We start from the raw sequence: 24,922 nt of genomic DNA, 5'->3' as shown, positions 1-24,922 counted from the left end.
GGAATGAATCTAAAAAATTAAATATTAGGAATGGATTTATGGAATGAAAGGCTGGCATTCTTTAATTACGGATTAAGATTTTAGTGAATTGAGCTCAAATTTTATTAATTCGAAGCTCTGATATTTAATAATTATTTTTTTATATGAAATTTGGATATAATATTCCTAATTTACAGTATCATATGGTCAATTCACAAGGTCTCTTATCATGTCATATTGTCATAATGTCCTAATATTTCACAATGGTTATTATTGTTTTTCATGCAAAAAATATCCTAAAATAATACTAATAATAATGCTATGTTTATTGTGTTATCGTAACCAACCAGCAGAGAGAGACCTGCGCCGAATGCCTAAGAGTCGGTTAAGCCGAGCTACGGAGAGGTGATATATTAGGACATTATGACAATATGACTGATAAGAGGCCTTGTGAATTGACCAATTATATATTTCGGGAATAGCTGGGTACCCGGGAATGTAGTAAAAAATTTCCCGATTCCCGGGAATCTGAAAAAGTCGGGAAATTAAAAACCCTAATCATAACACATAATATGACACAATCTTTAAATCAGTATCTCCAAAAAGTTTTCTAATTGTCGAATTTTATGTGCAGATCACAACAAATTTAGATGGTAAAGTTAAATTGAATTTATAATCGGTTATTATACCCTTCACCATGAGTGGCAAGGGTATATATAAGTTTGTCATACCGTTTGTATTTTCTACATTTTTCATTTGCGACCCCCAAAAAGTATATATATTCTGGATCGTTATAGATAGCGGAGTCGATATAGCCCGTCTGTGTGTTGAAATCAAATTTCCGAAACCCCCATTAACATACATACACGATTCATACATCAATATCTCCAGAATTCTTCCGGTTCTGTTGCTATTTAAAATCGGTCCACAAATGGCTGAGATATATGAAAAAAACCAGGAAAACCTTGATTTTTGATCTATATCTGGATTACTGAGTCATTAATATACATAATATGGATATCTAATGATAGATATTTCAAAGACTTTTGCAAGTTGGACCTAGAATGGGCTGAAATCGGGAAAAAATATTTTTTAACCCGAATTTATTCGGGTTAAAAAATATTTTTATTTAATATATTTAATATATTATTATTCACTATATATTAAAAAACAAATGTTTAAAAAAATAAAAAAAAATTAAAAAACAATTTCGAAAATAAAAATTAAAAAAATATTTTAAATTTTTATTTTAAAGAATAATTTTGGTTAAGGTTATATAAGATTGGGTACAGCCGAATATAGCTCTCTTACTTGTTCTCAACTCGGTTTATGCAAAATCTTTGGATAAAAAAATATATGTACCTTAGTAGTGGTTATTTACAAGATTTGAAACGATGTTACAAGATGCAGAGAAAAAAATGTTCAACCAATTGGAATGAATATTTTCAAAAGGAACTTTGACTAATTTATAAGAATTTTGGTATGCAGGAACCTTCATAATATTTTAACAACTAACATGATCGGATATTGGCCAATTAATTTAATCAGCCCAATTATGAATAAAAAATTCCGCGGGAGTTTTTCCCATTGAATTTGAATAGGAAAAATGAGAAAAGGGAAAAAACTCCCGGGGAATTTTTATTCATAATTGGGCTGAATATAAAGTTTAGTTTTTGTGAAAATTTCAAGAAAAACAATGGCTGACTTCATAAACGCATTTTGCAAAGCAACACTGCAATGTATAGTGTTCATAAACGCAATAGATTTTGTTTTGGCAAGTGGGGCAGCATCTGTCAAATTTGTGAACTGTTTTTATTTATGATTCTTTACAAAACATTTATGCGTTCATGAAAGTCAGAAAGTATTGCTTTGCCTTGTAATTGCTTTGCATTACTGCGTTTATGAAGTCGGCCAATATTTGGGGATATTTTTAATTTTGGTTGGGACATGCATCAAAAGTACCTGGCATCCCTGCTTCCTAGTCCCTGTGGATGTTTTCATTTCTTATACCATATTGCTCCCGTCATGGTTTAGATTGGTCTCCCTATATAAGATCAATACTGCTGTTGCTAGCCATTCTCTAAGTGCATAAATTCAAGTCTCTTTCTCTCGGCAGTTATGACAGCAACAACAATATTTAAAAGAAGGATGAAAATAAAAAAAAAAAAGTGTCGCCAGTCTTGTAATAACCATAATATCACATGTAATAAATTTGTTGCATGTTGCAAGCCTTTGTCTTTGTTTCATGAGTCTTGCATTCTTCTTCTTTTATATGTGCTATTGTTATGAATGCGTGAGTTTAAGTGTTGTTTTCTTATTTTTCTATTTATCTATCCATCCACTCTCCATCTCCTGCTGGGTTATGTGATGCCTGTGTCTTGTGTCGTAAGACCTTAACGATCCACATTAAATTTGTTTTTATTATTGTTTGCCATTGTAACAAGTGTGATTCTGCTCTCTGGTAGTTTTTATGTTGTCTCCTGCATCCTTGTAATATTGACCGACAAAGGATTTAATAATTGTCAACATCTATGTCAATTTATTGTTTTAATGTTTTCCAAATCACTACAAGTGTCGCTTGACAAGTGTTTTTTGGTCTATACGATCAGATTGATTGTGGGTGAGTTGTAATTGGCGCCGAATTTTATTCCTTTTCTTTTTGGGTATTTTTTTTTCTTTCCGCTTCCTAAGTGGAAAAGGAATTTGTTTCAGTGCTTGTTATCTTCAGAGCGGATCTTTGTGTTCTCTTGGTTTTTAGTCTTTAAGAAAAATTATTGTGATGGCAATAAAAGTGTCTAATAAAATATTAACAAGCAAGATAGCTGTATTCGGCTGTGCCGAGTCTTATATATTGAAATATTAAAAAAAAAAAATCTCGATTTTGACCCATTGTAGTCACGAAAATGTATGACGTATGTATATGTAGAAGGTTTCACTTCGTATATGAAAACATTGGTCGAAAACACCGGCGATAATTCAAGGGTTGTGATAAAAAGGAGCGGAGAGAGAAGACATCCTTGTTTTACACTGCTTAATGTATTGAAAGGTTGGATGCTTTTTCCGAGGTGCAGTACCCTCAAATTTTTGCATCGGTGTATTGGGCATTGATTAGGTTAATTAGTTTCTCCGAGACGTCCTTACTTTCTAAAGCTCCGCATATTTTTCCTCTATTTAACGCATCAAAGGCCTTTTCAAAATCAATAAACGTCAATGCAGCGTTGTACTATACTGTATTAAACAGCGTAGGCTGTTTATTTGGTCTACACTAGAGCGGTTGGGACGGAAGCCAGCTTGTTCTTTTCGGAGGTGCTCAGAAAATTATTCGAGCATACGGTTAAGTATTACCTTACATACAGAGGGTGTCAGTACGATACCTCTCCAGTTATTGCATGATTTTAGATCTCCTTTTTAGATATTTTAATTATAAGACTTTCCTTCCATTCCTGGGGGATAGTATCAGTCATCCATATTCTTTTGAATAGAGGCAGTAGTATTTCAGCGATGGTTTGTAAAATTCGGCGGGTAGGTTATCGATACCGGCAGCTCTTCCTGTCTTTAACTGTGTAATGGGTTTTGAAATTTTGCGGAGACTGGGGGATCTATGCAGATTGTTGTTAATGGGAGTGGGGATCTGGTATCAGTTGCGTCATCACTTTGAGAGGAGCTACATTACAGGGATGGTTTGGGGTTTCCTTAAAATATTCCTTCCAACTTTATAGGTATATTAGTGTTGGGTTTCTTACCGCAAAGTTTTCCGATCGCGTTGAAAACGGTTTTAATATTACGTTATGTGCAGCATTTTCAGTTTCTATGGCGAGGATGTTGAAAGTATTTTTTAATCGTAACTGGATTGTCTCTTAACTTTCTGGTTTGATAGTTTGGCTTGAAGCTTGTTTTTACGAGAGGGTTGCTTTTCTGATAGCATCGTTTCTCTGGTTTTATGTCGTTCCTCCAGTACGTTCCAAAAGTCAACGGACAGCCATTCTTTATTTTACTTTCTGGAAAAACCAACAATTTCGTTAGCGGAGTTACTGATAATGGGCTGGATCTTCATCCATTCGTCATCTAACTCATAGCTTAGCTGAGAGATTGGTGGAATTCTTTGATGTTTTTCAACAATGCAAGAAACTAATCTTCTATTAACGTCATTGGCTTTCAGCTTGTTGTTCTTGTAGATTCGTCTCTTTAGTTGATTCGATACCGGCAGGTGTTTGTGTTTGTGAAGCGTTAGATTTTGCTCGGCTATCAAGAGATAGATACTACATTAATTTGACTCTTGTGTAGTTTGTGAGGAAAGTAGAAGCCATCTATAGGAAGTTCATATGCCGCACATGTTTCCGTTTTCATTTCTATCACCCGGGCTGTTTATTCCCATGATTCGTTCAAAGCTCACGTTCAAAGTCAACCATTAATATAAGGATATCGTTCTTATCAACATTGTGCATAACTTGATTTAGTTGGTAGTAAAATGTTTCTTTAGTTTCCAGGTCATATATTGTAATTTTAGCGATACTGCTGTTGAGATGGGCTGTTATAATTCGTTCTACCAGTTCATTAGGGGTTTCGTAGTCTGTGATTTACATATAAAGATTCCTACTCCATGTGTATGAGCTTCTCCTTCTTTACGACCAGAGAACAATAAGGATACCGCATTCCTTGAGGGCTTGTGAAGTCTGCACTACCATGCCACCTCATTTCCCTAATACCTGTTAACGGATATGTTTAGTCTTTTGCATTCTGAAGCCAGTTGAGCTATCTTTCCTACTTGAAACTAAATGTTTACATTCCATGTAGCAAATCGTATCCGCGGCATGCGAGGTTCGTCATAAAAATATCTGTCTGTTTTGTGTATCTTCTTCTGTTTGTGTTGTAATCGAGCGTTGATTCAGCCGCAATAAGGGATTAATCTAATGTTTTCTGGTCCGAACATGGATCCTTTTCGGAAATGCATCACTGCGCTGCATTTGATGCGCAGTACGTTCTAAAATGCAAAAGTTAGCAACACTGCAAATGTCTTGAGTTCTAAAAAGCAACAGAGAAACAGATGATGCGCAAAAAACCATCACAAAAATGGCTGATGCATTGTCTGCGCAACAGCATCAGCTAATTTGCATCAGCATCGCAAATGAATCACAGATGCACATCAAATGCAGTGATGCATTTCCGAATAGGCCCATGTTTATATACATGTCATTTTGTAGACATATTTGTATTATAAGCAAGAAAATTAACAGAAAATTGGTTTATTTTAACATTTATTTTATTACACACTTTTATTTACACCATTTATTTGAATGCAATTGTTTGTATGTATTTCTTTATACATACAAATACAGATGTATACAGACACGTTTATATAATACGATACATACTATATGTAGATATTTTACATATTTCCATTAAATTGTTTATTACAATACAATATAGTACATACATTTACTTAGTTATACACAAATAACATATCATCTAGCAGTATTAAATTGTATAATTTACGAAAATAAAAATGTATTGAAATCATTTCGAAAAACAAACTTAAATTTGTTTGCAAATATTAATTATTACAATAATAAACTGTTTACGCTTGCACTACATTTTCTTTCTTTCTTTTTTTCTCTATAGTATTATATAAAAATTATTTAATTATTTTTATCATATTATATAGTTAGTATAATTTGTTAATAAATTTAGATTTTTCTTTATATATTTGTTTTTATATCACAGTTACTAAATATAGATTTAAGACAAAGTATACATGTAATTTAAATGTAAATAAAACTTAAACAGCATCAAAACAAAAGAAAACATATTGAATAATAAATTTCTTTTTAGCACTAAACAATTAGAACATGTAGCATTTTTTTACATATACATCCACTATTATAGAGAAACATATGCAATATTGATATGTTGTTTTTTTTTTGTATTATGATTTCTCTGTAGAAAACTGAAAAATATAAAATAAAATAAATTTATACCTTAGCTTTGTGTCATGTTAATTATAAAATGATTGTTATCAAGATGTTGCCAAGGTAAAAAGACATTTTTGTGTGGTATTGCAGTTATGAAAGTGTTGTAAAATTATGACAGCTCAAAACCGGTATTACTAGTAACTGCATATCTGAGTTTATCTCTCAATGTTGATTTCTTTTGATAATTTGGCAATTTGAGTAAATTGAAACAGGTGGATGATGTGGGCAAGCGATTTAAGGGATCCTTTTTTCGTATGGTGAAAAAGCCACGTATAACACTGCCTATGGTGTCGCCAGTATCCTCATCATCGCCAACTTCAACACAGCGTATAGAGAAGGGAGGCTCTAAGTGGGCGAATCCCAAGAGCGGCGGTTTCGAGCAGCTGGTAACAAACTAGAAAAAGAAAAATAAATTTTAAAAATAGAATTGACTTTTTTGTTTTTAAATCTTATAAAATAAAAATTACTATTAGAAATCTTGACTTTTTTATTTTTCGATTTTTTGACGATTTATTAAATTCGAAATGAAGATTTTATTATTTTTTATCGGGATATTGACGATGTGCCGAATCTAATATACATATCTCCAAATTATACTTTAAAATACAAATTTTAACAAAATTTAAAAAAAAAATTCAAATTTTTTTTTTAAATTTATATGTGAAAATTTAAAAAATTGTTTTATTTTTTAAATTTTTTTTCTAAATTAATATAAACGTTAATATACACACTATAATTAATATATCATAAATCATTAATATAAACAATATGGATCTCTAATGATAGATATTTTAAATTACATTGCAACGATGTATATAAGGCTTATATTAAAGTAAGTTGAAACTGCAATGGGTCAAAATCGAAAAAAATATTTTTTAACCCCAATTTTTTTACAGAAAAAAATTTTTTTGTCGTACAACTTTTTCAAAAATAAATTTAGAAAAAATTTTTTTTTTTTAATTTTTACTTAAAATTTAAAAAAAAATTAAACATTTTTTTTTTCAATTTATAGTGAAAATTTAAAAAAAAAACTATTTTATTTTTAAACAATTTTTTTCTAAATTTAAATTGAAAAAGTTGTACGACAAAAAAAATTTTTGGTGAAAAAAAATTGGGATTAAAAAATATTTTTCCCGATTTTGTCCCATTGTAGGTCCGACTTATTATGGCGATATATACGTCGTTGGAAAGGATTTTGAAATATCTAGAGTTAGATATCCATATTATAGTCTATTATAATGACTGATTAATGCAGATATAGTTCAAAAATAGGTTAAAAATCGAGGTTGTCCTGGTTTTTTTTCTTTATATCTCAGCCATTTGTGTGTCGATTTTAAATAACAGCCGAACCGGGTCTATAGCGATGTATTGCTGAATAAATCATGTACGTATGTATATTATTTGGGGGCTACGGAAAGTCGATTTCAACATACAAACGTTCATAAGGACATGACTATATTGACTCCGCTAACTATAAAGATCTATTATGGGGTCGCAAATAAAAAATGTAGAAATTTACAAATTGCCCTTTTCCACCATCATATAATACAGAAATCTTTAGCTCCCGAAATACATAGATATTTATGTAAAAACATATATTCGGCTGTGCAGAATCTTATATACCATTATTCACCAAATTATACTTTAAAATACAAAATTTTAATTTTTTTTTTTTCAAAATTGTTTTAAAATTTTTTTTTTCGAAATTGTTTTTTAATTTTTTTCAAAAAAGTTTTTTACAAATTTTTATTTTTAATTTTTTTTTAATTTTAAAATTTTTTTTTGAAAAAAGAATTTATGAAAAAAAAAATTCGAGATAAAAAATATTTTTCCCGATTTTGACCCATTGTAGGTTCAACTTACAATTATTGCCTTATATACATCGTTGCAATGGATTTTGAAATATCTATCATTAGATATCAATATTGTTTATATTAATATCTTAGTAATCCAGATATAGATACAAAATAGGTCAAAAATCGAGATTGTCCCGGTTTTTTCCTTATATCTCATCCATTTGTGGTCCAATTTTGTGCGAAAGAATTCCAGATATATTGATGTATGAATGATGTATGTAAGTTATTTGGGGGCTACGGAAAATTGATTTCAACTTACAGACGGACATGGCTATATTGACTTCGCTATCTATAACGATCCAGAATATATATACTTTGTGGGGTCGCAAATGAAAAATGTAGAAATTACAAACGGAATGACAAACTTATATATAACCTTGCCACTCATGGTGAAGGGACAAGATTATTCTCCCGTTTAAGTTTAAAAATGCATTTTTTTTAAATCGATTTAGAAAACCTACAATATTACTTAATATCTGCGTATTTCCATATCTAAATTCCTCTAATTGATCCATTTTATCATTTAGAAATCTTTAACTTAAACAAAACATTAAATTTTCTGTGACTATTGTTTAAAATTTCAATATTCTTTAAGAAATCCTGAAAAGTCATCTAATATTGGGTTTAGTATTCTATTATTTTGTGGGCCGGCTCATGACATTGCACTTACTTAAAGCTTTAAACAAATTGAGACTCCCGAAAAGAAAATTTTGTATAAGAATTTATTCAATTTGAAAATTTCTTAGAAATTATCGAAAATAAATTTCCAGGTCTGAAACAGCAAACCGGGATTATGGTTTGAAGAACGGGATATATGGAAAATCTAATAATTTTCTTTTAATATTTACCTTCAAAAATAATTTTTTCTCTTCCTCGGTAAAATCCTTAGCCAATATATCCCACAGCCAGCCCACAACACGATGTGAGTCATGAAAGCCTCCATAATACTGGGTATGTTTGCGCAGATCCTTCAAATCCAACGGCACCGTATCACCCGATATTAAACGTTGAAGTTCGGGAGGCGAAAACAACGACAACCACTCGGGATTAACAATGCTACGAAAACCCCGATTAAAAGCTTGAGTTTGTTCGCGAATTTGTGTGTTCATATGAAAATAGGCCATGTAATGAATGTACACTAGTTTATTGTGATCGGTTACAACACGAACTCTACCGCCCGGATGCAGTTCATGGGTAACAATTTTACCCATAACATCTTGGTCCACGGAGAAAGTTAAATTTAAATCGGCCACATCCTGTTCATAGTGCTTGATGAAGGTTAAACTCTTATAAAGTTCAGCATCTAAAGAGGGCAGTTCGTCCATGCAAGAGTACAAAACTTGATGTGTTTGACCCAACAGCTGGGAGAGAAAGAAAGATGCAAATGGTACATCTACCACTATGCCTTCGTAGACAGCTTTACCCAGCATGCGGCCAACAAACTCAAACAATTGCAAATGATTATCCTGCACATAAGAGATGGGAGAGGGATATAAACGTTGATCGGAAGTAGTTTTAAATAGATTTAATGAAGGGTCAAACACTTTTTTAATAGTTTCTTCTAAGAACTCTTTAAAAACACCATCTTGATCTATGCCGGCCTCATGTAGACCTTGTTGATTAATAAAACGCACACGTATAACACCCTGTACAAATAAAAATTAATTATTAATAAAAATTGCAGTTTCATAAAACAATTTTATTCAATCACCTTAAGAGCATGGGGCTTCAAAGCCGCCAATTGTCTGTAGCCATCCTCTACAATACGCTCGCGATGTATAACAATCAATGCTGATCTGGGTGAGGCACATGCCGATTCAGTCAATCCCAAAACAGCCTTTTCATTTTGTACAAATTTCCTAAACAGTTTTACACGATCTTCATGCGGTATAATGTGGGGCATTTTTTGCAGCAATATGACCGCATGACGTTTACCCTTTTCCAGATCGTTTATAAATGTTGAAGGTTTCACTTCGTGTATGAGCCAATGATTGTTTGGTGTAAAACGCCGGCGACAATCCCTTTTGTACAAACACAACATTAAGGTGTGCAGTGATATAAACACGGGTGATTGTGTTATGTTTTTAGTGGTTCCTACGTTAAAGAGTGAAAATGGTTATAAAAATTATAAATTCGTTCGTGGTTAAATCTTTTTTTCTCTGAAAATCTATAAACCTCTTTACATACTTACCAAATATATCCTCATTGATGATTTTATGTAAAATATTATTCAAAAAATAAGTCAACATAACAAAATCATTCAACTGAAATAATTTCTGTTCGGTGTACATTTCGTGTTCATCGAGTACGCTGTAAAAACCCTCAAAAATAAATTATCATTCTCATCAAATAACTCATGAAAAAAAACTCACGTAACATAATGGGTCATACTATCACAAAACAGCATTAACATAGACGTCTGAGGCTTACGCTGAAAGTCTTCACATTTAAACAACTCCAAGAACTCCTTTAAAGCACAATTGGGACCCAAAGAGGTGATAAACAGCCAGAGATCATAAAAGACCTTGTCGACAAAACAAATGCCCGTTAGAATTTCCAATTTTAGTTGAGACAAAGTATTCAAGGCCGCATAATACATGGCACAAATACGCGATACCTGTATGACTTCGGGAGAGTCTAATTTGCGCCAGGTTACTTTCGAATTTTTACTAAGACTGGTACGCGTTGAACTGCGATCTAAAGCACGACGCAGTAAATTACTAGTGGAAGCTTGACTAGGTGGCTGGAATTCTATGCGTTCAAAGTTGACATTGACCTCTTTAAGGAAGTCACCCAAAGATATTTGCAAACAACGTATGCCCCACAACATGTGAAACTGTTTTTTAATCAGGGCAACACATTGGTTTTGGGCAGGATCTTTGGAAGGTGTATGCCAACCCAATAGCTCATGCCATTGGGTAAACACTCCCTTGGAGGTGGAATTACTGGGTATATTTTCAAATAATAATGTAACCGTGTTCTGGAAGTGACATTTTTAAAAACTATATTTGCATATCATTATAAATCTTAATATTTACCGTCAATAAGGGATAAGCCAACAGTTTGGCTTCATTTAAATTTTCTATATTAAACAAATTAATAATGTTGCCCAACAATGCCAAACTCTTGGTACCCGGCATATTTTTGCCATAGTCTGTAAACCATTCAAGATCCTCAGATATGTTTAAAGCCCTTTTCAATATCCACATTGAAGACATTTGTTCTATGCACTGAGGAGCAGTGGTACTCAAGTGATGTACCAAGGCAGGAGCCGATAAAATTTCTATTAAAAATTGTGCCATTATGTTGCGAGAAAAATCACCATCCAACAAGGGTCTAGTGCATAAAGTCATGACAGCTATAAGGGATACTGGCTTCAAAGTTAATTCTTCACGTGATGTGCCCTTTATAAGTATGGACTGTAAAATAATCTCTATTAGTATTGCTTATATTTAATAACTATTTACTAAATACTTACTCTCATTACTTTGAAAAAATTATTTTGTATTAGATCGCCCTGTATGTTACAACAGATTTTCTGCATTGCTGGCTGTAGCTTTTCAAATTGTTTAATTCTCATTATACCCCATGATTTCGGCGAGGTAAAAACAACTAATGTATGCAGATATAGAGCCAATGATATACTATCGGTATGACTTTCTGGAATAAACAAATGGAATTTATATAAGTTTTCAAATGATTTGCTGGTATTGAATACCTGGCTTGATGTCTTCCAATAATTTTAGGTTGAAGTTCAGCAAGGTTTTAATGTGCGCTATCCAAGGAAGACTGAAAAATAATTGAAACAATTCAAAATTCTTTTCTTTTACAAGATCATGTATTTCTTTATAGAATTAGTTTGTAACAGACTCAAACTTTTGTAAATATAAAACATTTTCTATATAGAAAAGTTTGTGTCAGACACTGACAGAACATTTTCTATATAGAAAAGTTTGTGTCAGACACTGACAGGACATTTTCTATATAGAAAAGTTTGTGTCAGACACTGACAGAACATTTTCTATATAGAAAAGTTTGTGTCAGACACTGACAGAACATTTTCTATATAGAAAAGTTTGTGTCAGACACTGACAGAACATTTTCTATATAGAAAAGTTTGTGTCAGACACTGACAGAACATTTTCTATATAGAAAAGTTTGTGTCAGACACTGACAGAACATTTTCTATATAGAAAAGTTTGTGTCAGACACTGACAGAACATTTTCTATATAGAAAAGTTTGTGTCAGACACTGACAGAACATTTTCTATATAGAAAAGTTTGTGTCAGACACTGACAGAACATTTTCTATATAGAAAAGTTTGTGTCAGACACTGACAGAACATTTTCTATATAGAAAAGTTTGTGTCAGACACTGACAGAACATTTTCTATATAGAAAAGTTTGTGTCAGACACTGACAGAACATTTTCTATATAGAAAAGTTTGTGTCAGACACTGACAGAACATTTTCTATATAGAAAAGTTTGTGTCAGACACTGACAGAACATTTTCTATATAGAAAAGTTTGTGTCAGACACTGACAGAACATTTTCTATATAGAAAAGTTTGTGTCAGACACTGACAGAACATTTTCTATATAGAAAATTTTGTGTCAGACACTGACAGAACATTTTCTATATAGACAATTTTGTGCCAACATTTTTTTTACATAAAAATTTCTTTCAGACTCGGACAGAACGTTTTTTGTATAGAACAATTTCTAAAATACTCTTACAGATTTTTGATTTCTGTCAGACAGACAACATTTTTTATATAAACTATATATCATGTATGTTTGTATAATTATATAACAAATATGTGACAAAATAATAGATAATGATTAACGATATGATTAGATATTAAAAAATGCATTAATATCAAGGTTAAACTAAAAAAAAAACTTAAAACAGAAACTAAATTCTAAAAAATCAAAAAAAAATCGTTTACATCGTATAACTACAAATTATAATTAGTTATAATAAAATACCTTTTGTCCTTTTGCAAGCAAAGTGTGGCATATGATAACTTGGGGGCTTCCGTTTCCATAGATTTATTCAAATAGCGACATAGGCACTCAAAACGTTCGCGTGTTTCATCACAATTTTTGTCCAATTTATAGGTGGTTAAGAAACGCCTTACAACCGGATAAACACTAGATGACGCATGTAAATTAATTTGTTCCTTTTTATCATCGCCACCACTACTGACTATTAGTCTATCAAAATCCTCGCTGGATATTGCAAAATATAAAAAAGAAAATTTACAAAAATAACAATACCTCCCCAACTCTACCCACTCAGACTAAGAACATTATACTTACATTATTTGCCTTTGATAACGCCTACGTGCTAAGAAACCTTTAATGGAAGATTGAAGTTTTATGGCTGCCCATTCTCTTCGCTTCTCCAAAGCCCTTTCTTCACGCGCAGCCTTAGTTTGTTCCAAAAATGAAGTTTTCTGCGATTCTGTAGTGCTAAACATTTTAATAAACTTAATTTATTCTGGGTTTTCCAAAAAAGCAATAACTACTGCTCCACTACCCTCTACTGACTATGATGGATGCACTTCGATTTTAATTGTCTTCTTTGTTTGTGTGCACGTAGAAAAAAATATTTTCATCCACTTTATTTTTAACACAATTGCACACTTCCACAACAAAAACTATTTAATTATTGCATTTTTATATTCTGACATCCCTTTACTTCAATGTGGACATATTTTAATCAGGAAAATTAACAAAATTTGTTAAAAAATTGTGTTTTTTCCAGAGTGCAATAAAATTTTGTGCAACAATAAATGCTGGGTTGATGATTCATGTACTAAATGAAAAATAATCTACTACTATTTTACTACTATTTTATATAAACATGTGTTTGTTTACGTATGACTGGGAATAAATATGGTAAAATGAAAAACAACACAAAACAAAATCAAGAGTACAAAGTCACTGAACATTTTAAAATTAAGATAAGATAATGCAGTTACGTTCATTATCGGTAGAATTATTTGTTGGTAATAAGGTGTTTTTGAAACCATTCTTTTCTTGGTTATGTGAGAAAATCACTATTCCCGTTTAAAATTTAATTTTGATACTTTTAAATAAATTATATATGTCATATCATATTTTTCATCCATAAATTGTTTTAAATTATATGGTATTCATCACACCTTTTCATTCCTCTATATTGTATAATTAAAAAATAGATTGATCAACAAGGTTTTATAAATACTGTTCGAACAATCGACTTTTTGTTCGGAAAAAGTTGAGCAATCAATTACGCTATCCCAAAAATTCGACTAGTTAAAAAAGTAGATTTTTTCATTATTAATTTTGGTATAAATCAAGATCAGCGAAACAGCTTGCATTTTTATAATTTCTTTGGTGTTGATAGCTCTCATAATTAGAAGCACAAAAACGTTAATATTTTTCCCTGCTCTCTCTTAGTTTAAGAGTTATATGAATTTAAAGTCAATACATATAATAGTACATTTCTCATATATTTGGAAAACAAACTGATCGTTATGGGTATCATTGAATAGTGCTTCACAATACCTTTAATATGATATATAATATGGTACAGTTTATTAATATTGTGAACCAAAAATTCCTTTTGATTTTATATGATAGTACTTCAGAAAATTTTGATATACAGAAAAAGTGATTTTAGCGAAGCCGGTGTTCGATACACCCCAGAGTTAAAAGTCCCTTCACCCGGCCGAAGGCCGGCAACACAGAAAATGTGAATATTAACAGAAAAAAAATTAATGAAAATATAAACTGTTACGCGGATCTTGATTTGTTCCCAAAATTGGATAAAAAAAAATCGTCTTTACATAAATGGCAAAAAAATGGTTAATTAAAAAAATCTAAATTTTATAGTGGACTTTTCAAAAATCAAAAAAAGTTTAATTTTTTTTCAACTATAGAACTTTACTAACACTTTGTATTCAATATAAAAAATTAGCATAAGCTATCTATAAAATATACAATTAAGCGATTTTATTGAATAACATCCAATATTATCTGATATTTTTTAGATTTGTCTTTTCCTTCAAACATATACAATACAGAATAAACTAACAAAATAGAGCCAGTTCGAAAACAAAAACGTCAAGTCAAAGTTTGGGGCTTGTTGTGTTTTTGCGACAGCAAACACAACACAATTGACAGCTCAATCTTCTAGACGAGCGAATAAATTAAACCATAAAGCATTCAAAATCACTTTATATATAAATTCCCTTTGGTACGAAATGCGTACTATTTGATACATTTTACGGCCATCACATATTCTTACCAAAAAATAACAACCCATAAATGGTACTTATTGCTACTACCATTTCATGCAACACTGTTGGTTAACTCCTTAAAAATGCAACCATAATTACGTTTTCATTCATTATCCCAATTATTATCCGAGCAAATGAAAACGAAAATAGGAAAATTTTTCCAACATACTACAATAAAACAATAAATTAATATAAATTTGTGCAAAAAAACAAAAAGTCTGTTGAAAATTTTATAATTTAACCACTATCAAAGATGAGGAACAAAAAACATATAGAAAACTGTGCAAATCAAATGAAACGTGGTTAGGCGAAAATTAAAAGTTTACAAAGAAGCAAATTTTATTAATAAAAAAAGTGACAAGTGAAATATATATTGTGTGAAGTTAAAAAAAGGTGAGAAAAAAAGCAACAGACACACATACAAATGGCATACAGCAAAGTAAAAGTATTAAATAAATAAAATTTATATTCACATGAATTTTAACAATTAATTGAAGATATTGTTTGTAAAACAATAAATAAAAATTATTATGGGTTATTAAATTCCTGTTGAACTGACTGACTACATGAAATAAATAATAAAAAATAATTTCAAGGTTTTGCAGCGCTGTTAACTGCGAAAAGAAAAATCGGGCAGCGCTGCGACAGAAAATAACTTCAAACCTGTCACTTCACACAAACACATGCGATTCTTATGCGCATGATATCAAGCGCACCTCCTAGGTCAGCAGTTATCTTCAAGCACTTATGGCAAATTTACATCATTCGCCGCTTGACAGCCGACTTTCAAGCAGATTGTGTTTTGCGCTGCCGTGAGAAGGAAAAATATATACAAAATACGACTTTGTTTTGTAGTTACGAACAGGGGAGCAAAACATAATGACAGAAAACTGCAACGACACACTGTGGCCAGGTTTGCCAGTTTTATCGGCATTTTTATGATTTTTTTATGGTAAAAATGGAAAAGTACGATTTGCCGATTTTAGTCCTCAAAATTACGATTTGATGAAGAAACGTCTATATTTACATCAAGGTTTTTATTAAATCATTTAATTAACAAATAGAATGTATGACGAGTGTTTGTTTATATTTTGTGAAGACAAAAACAAAATAAGGAAAAAATACAACGCCTTTTAAGTTGGCAGGCATATTTGGAACATTTAATAAAAATAATGTTGCTGATATTTTTTTTACTATTTGAGCAAGATTTTATTGATAAACAATAATTCAAGATTTTGGACATGTTTGTTAAATTTCAAAAACAGATTCTTGTTATACTTCATAACACCTAAATAAAAGAAAAATAGTATCACTTCCTAGGTATTTTTGATATGCGTTTGTTTTTTTTAACATCGGTTCATTAAATCACCTTAACCGCCTATAAAAGTCCTCACGAAATAGGACTTTATTGGATATAAATATGGGATGGAAATGTGGTGGTACTTCTTTTATACTCTTTCATATTCATAATTACGGTAGGACATACTTCCTTGACTCAATTGATTCTTTTAAACAATAAATTATAGAAATTAAATGAAGACTTAGGGTATTAGTGGTTATTGGGCCATATTTAGGAACTTATTAAATTCCTGGTGGGCTGACTGACTATATGAAATAAATTTAAAAAAAAATAATTTCAAGGTTTTGCAGCGCTGTTAACTGCGAAAAGAAAACTCGGGTAGCAAGCACCAGACAGCGCAGCATATAATCATCATCACCATACAATCAGCAAGTAGCTGTAGTAGCCCAATGTAGAAAAAGTAAAAAAATACAACATTTTAAGCATATTTTAGCAGATCATGAAAAAAGCAAATAAGAAACATACACCTAAACCAATACCCACAAAGCCACCAACAATGAATGGCACAATTTGTATTTATATTTCTCTTGCTAATTTTTTTTTATATTATTTTCTGTGTATGTATTTAAGTAATTGCAAGATACAATAAACATTTCTTTTTTTTTGTTTTAAAATAAAACAATAAATTTTGCTCATAAAAACAATAAACAAATAATATTATAAATAAAACATTTACTAAAAATATAATACATACTAGAGAAAACAGAAACTTCAAGAAAAACAAACCCAAAAAAAATCACTATATGGTAAAGAAAAGACAAAAAATTGCACGAACAAGTGAAAAAATATCAAGAAACTATTGAAAAAGATAAAAAAAACAAGAAATACACCATCACCAACGTCAATTTTGTTGTTGTAAAGAAATAAAAATAAGAGAAAAAAAAACGCGAAAACAACAACAATACCTACAAAACAATAATAATAATAGTAATTATAACGGAGATCTATAAAAAAAACCAGCAAGAAAATAAATAAAATACAAAACAAAACAACAAATCTACAAGAGTATTACGGCCATTATACAAACAAAAACATGCTTTAAGCTCCCCTCTCTTTGTTTGTTGTTGTAGCTATTGCCCCTTATATTTATTTGTATGACATTTACAACAAAGAGAAATCGTTATATCTCCCCCCAGTAGAAAATTGTAACTACAACAATAAAAAAACATTATTATGCAGCATCCCAATACATGTACATTTAACTTTTTTTGTTCGTTGTTACATTTTCTTACATTATTTGTTTGCAAATTCCATTTCTCTTTATATTCCCAGCAAAAAGTACAAGTTGAAAGTAACTATGTAGTTTGTATTACACAGTGATTCCAAAAGGAATGAAGGAGAAGTACCTTGCAAAAGTGATACTACTTATTAAAATTTGCTAAACACAACCAAAATCTTGAGTTAAAGATAAACTTTGGGCTTTCGAATGGTATACATGATATTTAAGTGAAATCTCTGTGCATTTCACCATTTAATGTTTCACCAAAAAAAAACTCCAAATTCGGAAAACGATGAAAAAATTAAAAAAAATATATATGTTTACTGGAGAAATACAATCAAATTTCACAAGTTTAATTAAATATCATATATATATACATTCGAAAGGCCATATTTCTTCTTTCTAAATCAGCTGAGAGACTGAAAATCAGTTGATACTCAACTAAGTTACTGGTCTATAGGTGCATAAAGGTAGAAGAACCAACGGTTCTTCACCCGTAATTCAATATTTTGGCAAATTTCAATAACAGGTTCTTGTTATACTCGATAAAACCTAACAGAAAAATAGTATCACTTCTCAGGAATTTCTAATTTGCATATAGAAATAAAAGACATCATATTTACGGATTATTTACTACGTTCCGGAATAACTTTGATTGTTAACTCCAAGACTGTATCAATTGATAGTTTTTTTTTTTGAAAAGAACTTTCGGCAATAACAACAACGGATTATTTATTAATTGTTTTAAGCCAAATGTCGTGGACATCTAAATCTGAAAAATATAAACTACGCAACAGTTGTATCAATCAGTAGTTTTTTTTTTATAAAAAAAGAACTTCGGAAACTTTGGAACAGTTATAACAATTGATTATTTACTGATTGTTGTAAACCAAATGTCTCGGACAGATAAAAATGCACTATGAATATTTTGGTTGATATCTATCACGAACATTTTTTCTACATTCCTGAAGAACCTAAGTCACATTCTGCCAAGAGATAGTATCAATTGGTAATTTTTTCAGTTACAAAAAATGATTATTGAAATGTCGAGGATATATAAATCTGCCAAAGATTTTTCACTCCACAACAGTTGCATGAATTGGTATTATTTTTTCAGAAAAGAACATTCGCCAACAATAGAACATTTACAAAAACGGATTATTTACAAATTGTTGTAAGCCAAGTGTCTTGGTCAGCTAACAGTTTGATTGCTATCAACCACAAACATTTTTTGCTGGGTTATTATTATCAATTATTGCTTAATTTTGTTATTTTAGCAAAGAGAAAGAAGCCTGGGTTAAATATCAACAGAAGACTGGCTCTCTTTTTTTTTTTTTTTAATTTTAAAGTAAAAACAAAATAATATAACCGGTGTTAAATTTGGATTATTATTTGTTGCATTTACAGTTGATCATGGTTAGTAAAGTGGATATCCAGGCAGAAAAACATCATCACAGAAGCACACTTACAGTACTGTTCAAGATAAAAGCAGATCACTTTGTTGCACAGTACTATGAGAACTATAATCGTTTGCATTTGTGCTGATGTTTGTCTTTTAAGCCACCTTCAAATGTACGCCCGAAATATGACTTTATTGGATATAAATATCTGATTTATAAATTTATGTTCATAATACCGTAGTCTTATCCCTCGAATCAATTGATTCTTTTAAACAATTTTCAGTTTTTTATGTAAAAAGGAAAAATTTACAAAATTCCTTTCAGTTCAGAATGATTTTCTGCAAAAAAATTTGTAGTTTTACAGTATTTTCTATATTTGGTATTCGTGGGTACAGTATTTTCTGTATAAAATCTTGTGGTAGCCATATTTTTTTTTCTATTGCAAAAAAATTTTTGGTGAAAAAAAATCGGTTGAATAACACTTGTAGGTCCGAATTTCTTTAACTATCATTAGTAATCGAGATATACAAAATAAAAAAATAGATTAAAAATCGATTTAGCCGTGATTATTTGTTTATATCTCTTTCTCGACTTTCCCGAATTTAAATAGCGACCTATCCGAGACTATAACGAATATATTATATGATGTATCAATCATGAATGTAAGTTATTTGGGGCTTCGGAAATTTGATTTCAAGATACAGACGGACATGGCTCCGCTGTCTATAACGATCCGGAAAATATACACTTTGCAGGGTATAATAAGTTTTATATGAAAATAAGAAATCACATTCAAAATTTTGTGAGGATTGACCATAGCATAAGCTGCAATACCGAAAATCACATTAACAAGCCCAAATCTTTTAAAAAATTTGTTGTCTAAATAAAAGTCAACCTATGTTTTATATATAATATTTCAAACTTATTTTGAAATCCGAAAACCATTAATAAAAAAACTCAAAATTTTAAAAAAAGTATAAGATAAATTGACGGGCTTTCTTATTTGTTTTACTTTTATATAGAAAATATTACAAATCTAACTGAATAGTCATTCGACGAACTATTTATAATTTGTAATTTGAATGCAATCGTAAATATTATTATCAGAATAGTGTTAAAGCTAAATGCGGTCTCATAATATTCAATAATGAGTTAATCAGAATAGTAGAAATGTAGTTAAAAATAAATAATATTAATACAAAGTCTTTTTATAAAAATAAACTTTAAAATTACTGCTAAAGGGTTTCTTACAAACCCTCAATGGAAGTCTCTACATTCAATGAGTCACTAGATATTTTAGTGAACAAAGTACATAAAGACTTATTTTAGTGTGATTCGTAAATAATCGCCTGCAATGAAATTTTCGGATTAATAAGTCATTTGGTCAATTCACAAGGTCTCTTATCTGTCAATTGTCATAATGTCCTAATATACCACGACTAGGCGGCTCGGCTTAACCGACACTTAGGCATTGAGAGCAGGGCTCTGCTGGCAGATTACGATAACACAATAATACAGAGTATTCGGAGTTGTCATAGAATCCTATCATTTTCGGAATCGTTTTTGAAAATGACAAAAAGCATACATTTGACTTATGAAATCCAATGTAATTTTTTGTTTAATCAATAAAGAATTTAATTCTAGATCGAATGTAAAACCGATAACTTTCGATTTCACGAGACAAATGTACTTTTTCTGTCGTTTTCAAAACCAATTCCGACAATGATTGGAATCTATGACAACCCCGATTATTATTTTAGGACATTTTTTGAAAAGCAATAAAAACCATTGTGAAATATTAGGACATTATGACAATACAACAATATGACATGATAAGAGACATTGTGAATTGACCAATTCTATTAGCATATTTAGCTATTATTTAGTAATAAAAGTGTTTTTTCGGTATAACTTTGACATTTTTGAGCTAGGGTTTAAAAATAATTGAAAGAATGAAAGGATTAAATCTAGTATCTTCTAAATTTTGACTGTAATTTGTTTATGATAAAACAATCCTTTCTCTATTCTCTTACTTTTGATTCTCTCTTATTTACTTAATAAACAAAATACCGTTTTACTTACCAAGTTGTTGTGGTATTCAAGAAATTTCCTTAAAAATCCCTATATAATTAAAGTTTCGTTAAGAAATAAATTGGAGATTTCCATTTGCTTAAACAAGACAAGACTTTATTAACTTCATTATATTTTAACTTTGCTGCTCTTGCTGTTTTGTACCTTTTGTGTGTGTGTGATTCGTCTAAAATTGTGTTGTTAAAACAAATTTAAAAAAAAAAATCATAATTATGTGTTAAAAATTATTGTATAATTCAGAAAAAAAGAAAATATTAATAAATATTTTTCCAAAAGAAAATCGATTTAGAAAATCGTAAAAATTAAGCTTTACGATAAGTCAAATATATAAAAGCAAATTAACCAACCAACCAACCAAGTGCTGGCATAGTTTTAAGCAAGAATTAAAACAAATCTTCAAACAATCTTCAACTTTGACATTGATTTCCTGGAGAAATTAAGAATTTTTTTATTTAAGTACATCACTTTTTCATATTACACCAAATGTAAGTATAAAAACTATAAAAAAATTTATAAAATTTTTGTGTTCTATAAAAAAAATGTGTATATTGGAAAATATACCGTTTGAATATTGGAATTTTTCGAAATTTTAAGGTTAGGTTTTCAATAAAACCTTAAAAATGTGGAAAAAATTAAACTTTAGTTTTGATTTATTATTGTAAAATTTTTTTATTTCGATAAATTTTTAGTTTAAACCCCACACTTGTTAAATTTTATAAGATATAGCTAAATAAAATTTGCATAATTTAAATTATCACACTTTTAAAAATTTAAATTTATTCTAGCTTTTACAAATTTAGAGTATATATGTATGTACCAATGTACATATTAAATACAGTTTTAACTTATATTTCCAATTGTATTCTGCTCTATTTGCAGCATCTCTCGTTAATTTTTCTAGTCGTCGTTGTCGTCGCCGCCGTCTGCCTTGGTAACTTCAATGCCATTTTTATTGTTGCTGTTGTTGTATATTATAAATAAATATAAAAATTATATTTCATCATGCGAATTTGATCGATTTGTTATCAAAACAGTTTTTAATAATAAAATACAACAAATAAATTAGTTGCTACAACAACTTTGTACACTCTCTCATTAGCACCTTAAATGGGGATCAATACTGTTTGTTGTATATAATCAATCGTATGCAGACCTTTTAATGTTTTTATTCATTCAATTTTTTTATTTATCGATATTTCATTGAAATTTTATCATTTTAAATTGTTATCAATTGAAAAAGTTTTATTTGTTGGCATAAAACTTTTGAAGAATTATTATCTAGCTTTTATATAAATTTTAGACTGACAATGATTTGTAGTTTCAATTCAATACATATTCGGATATAGATTTGTTGATATTGCATAAGGTTTTGAATATCAATTTATAAAATAACTCCATAAATATTAGACATTCAGCCTTATCATGTAAGAAAGTTTTGTACTAGATTAATGAAACAGCTTGAATAATTTCTTTAATCTAGTACGAAACTGTCGTTGTCGTAAAACGACTACGCCTTACATGATAAGGCTGATTAATTTATTGACAACTTCTTTTAAAGTTCGACAATCCAATATTTTACTATCTACATTCATACCTCCCGGTTCTGTAAATTGAATCTGAGTAACTTTTTCATTTTTGAAACAAAATCACATTTAAATTCACATTCGAATACATAAAATCGTGCGATTTACAGAACTATTGCAGCATTGGACAGATGAAATAAACGTCTGCTAACGTTACGTTCATTTAGAAAAAATAAATTTAATATGTTTTTGTTCTTGTAACAGGTCTGCTCTCGTGGAAAATTTCTCCCGGGGAAAAAACCTTCGGTTGACACAGTTATCGCCTAGTGAGTCTCTGGACATTTCGGAGCATAGATCCTATTGTGATATAGTTGTAACAGCTCTGCTGTCACCAAAATTTATTCACTGGGGAAAAACTTCCAGTTGTTACAGCTATCGATTGTTACGGAATCTTTGGTTGAATGAGAATCGGGTATTTCCGGAAAGAAAATGCAATTGTCGTGGGAAGTAAGATTTTTCAAAATTGAAAATATCGCACCACAAAAAATTATTATTGTTTAAAAATCCAGAATTTCGTTTGTTCCCACTTTAATTGCAAATACACTTCGGATCGAACCGAAACTGTATTTTTAAACATTTATTATAGTTGGGAGGGAACATTAAAATCATCTTTAGGTAAGCCAACAATGCAGTTGATTCATTAGGTGTAGGTTCAGACAGGTTCTGAAAAGATAAGGAAGAGAAAGCGAAAAATTGTCCACAGTAGACATGGAAGGTAATTCAAAAGAAATTGGGAAATTTATAAATTATTGAATGCCTTTCAAGTAACAGAGTGGGGTAGCAGAAGAAGCTAAAAGATAAGCAGAAAAGTATGAATTCCACAGCCAATTCGACAGATGTAACTTCAACAATAAAGCCAATATCAACTGTCAAAGTTATTATGGAAGTCCCTTTAGTTAGTTATTGTTATTGACAAATCTGCTATCGTCGAGAGTTCTTCCCTGGGGAAAATTTTTCCGGTTGATATCATTTACCGAGTGAGACTCTGGAGGTTACGTACATAGCGAAGATCCGATAGTCTTGGGAACGTATCTAGTTAGTATCTAGTATGAAAAACTTTTGTTTTTAATCATCTTATTGGAACACCCTTTAATGTGATTTATCTACTACCAAAAATCTCATGTATATTTTTTGCAATTGTTTTTTATGTTTTAGAAATTGTTTTCGAAATAATTTTTAGGTTATGACAGATTGTTGTTTTTGTTACTGTTCCCTCACATCTGAGTAGTCCTCTCAACAATAATCGTTCAATAATCTTTCAATAATGTCAATGTTATTTGTTTGTTATTGTGTTTTTGTTTGTTTTCCAATACCATATCCTAATAAATTTCCACTGTAGTACTGTAAATGGATAGTAAGTAATATGATGTGAAGTGACAGAAAAACTTAAATAAAAGTTTGCAAGCGACTTGTGAATTTGTAAATCCAACAAAGTTTTAACTTGTGCATATAACAATTTACATAATATTATAGGAGGAGGTACTATTATACATTTATTTAGTAGTGGATACTTATAGATAGGGTTGATGATGTTACTACTCTGGCTTATCTGAAAAATACAACACACTCATATCATATTTAGATCAAGTTGAAATTGAAAAACTTAAACATCTTACGAATATTCATACCATACACGTGTCTAGTTGAATTTTTCTGTTAACGATAAATGTAGATTTTAAATATTATTATTTCATTAGTAATTTGTTAAATAAATTATTTATTTATTTAGTACATGGCATGGATTTATTAATTGTATTTAGATTGTATTTTTTTTTTCTCTAAATTTTATTTTCTTTATATTTCTACATGTACGGATTATTGTACAAGTTCACATATTGTTCGAAATTCGTTCTATTGTATTCTGTTGTGTGTTGGTACTCACTCGTACGCTGCTGTGTTGTATTTATTTAATTTGTATTTTTTTTCTGTTTTGTTTTGTTGTTTTCAGTTCGTACGTTTTATGTTGTTGTTGTTATTAATATTATTGTTGGTGTTTCTTTTATTTGAGGTATACAGTTTTTATTTATAAAAACCATTTATTTATACATTTTTAAACATAGCAAAATAAAATTAAAATCAAATATCGAGAGATTGTAAACACTGACTGACTGCTGCTCGCACTCTGTCACACAATCAAACAAACACAGACAGACAGTGGGGCGCTTAGTGTGAGGGA

The 24,922-nt window shown here is 30.3% G+C and overlaps 2 protein-coding genes across 5 annotated transcripts in view; one reads left to right on the top strand and one right to left on the bottom strand.

The window, feature by feature from the left end:
• Positions 1-5,221: 5,221 nt before the first annotated feature.
• On the bottom strand, positions 5,222-13,605 carry LOC135953555 (ubiquitin-protein ligase E3B). Its single transcript, XM_065503501.1, has 10 exons — positions 13,127-13,605; positions 12,794-13,036; positions 11,523-11,593; positions 11,283-11,464; positions 10,843-11,223; positions 10,177-10,784; positions 9,996-10,114; positions 9,516-9,898; positions 8,653-9,450; positions 5,222-6,342 (listed from the first exon to the last, which is right to left on the bottom strand). Exons 1-10 carry the CDS (start codon positions 13,285-13,287, stop codon positions 6,058-6,060), a joined length of 3,231 nt encoding a protein of 1,076 aa, XP_065359573.1. The 5' UTR covers positions 13,288-13,605; the 3' UTR covers positions 5,222-6,057.
• Positions 13,606-15,215: 1,610 nt separating this feature from the next.
• smg (smaug) overlaps positions 15,216-24,922 on the top strand; it is a 31,549-nt gene continuing 21,842 nt past the window's right edge. For all 4 annotated transcript variants that reach the window (XM_065503042.1, XM_065503041.1, XM_065503040.1 and 1 more), the window contains exons 1-2: positions 15,216-15,486; positions 21,404-21,648. The gene's annotated coding sequence lies outside the window, so the exon portion shown is untranslated. The remainder of the gene's footprint in view (positions 15,487-21,403; positions 21,649-24,922) is intronic.

Source organism: Calliphora vicina, chromosome 3, assembly GCF_958450345.1.
Source record: "Calliphora vicina chromosome 3, idCalVici1.1, whole genome shotgun sequence".
NCBI classification, from domain to species: Eukaryota; Metazoa; Arthropoda; class Insecta; order Diptera; family Calliphoridae; genus Calliphora; species Calliphora vicina.
The sequence above is the reverse complement of the archived record's forward strand: the minus strand, read 5'-3'. Positions and strand labels throughout refer to the sequence as shown.

What these genes read in the sequence shown, in the direction of transcription:
- LOC135953555 (XM_065503501.1), bottom strand. Translation starts at nt 13,287, where the DNA reads ATGTTTAGCACTACAGAATCGCAGAAAACTTCATTTTTGGAACAAACT. An exon ending in CGTTATCAAAGGCAAATAAT is followed by an intron (nt 13,037 to 13,126) that starts GTAAGTATAATG and finishes TGCAATATCCAG; the next exon opens with CGAGGATTTTGATAGACTAA. An exon ending in TGGCTTATCCCTTATTGACG is followed by an intron (nt 10,785 to 10,842) that starts GTAAATATTAAG and finishes TGTCACTTCCAG; the next exon opens with AACACGGTTACATTATTATT.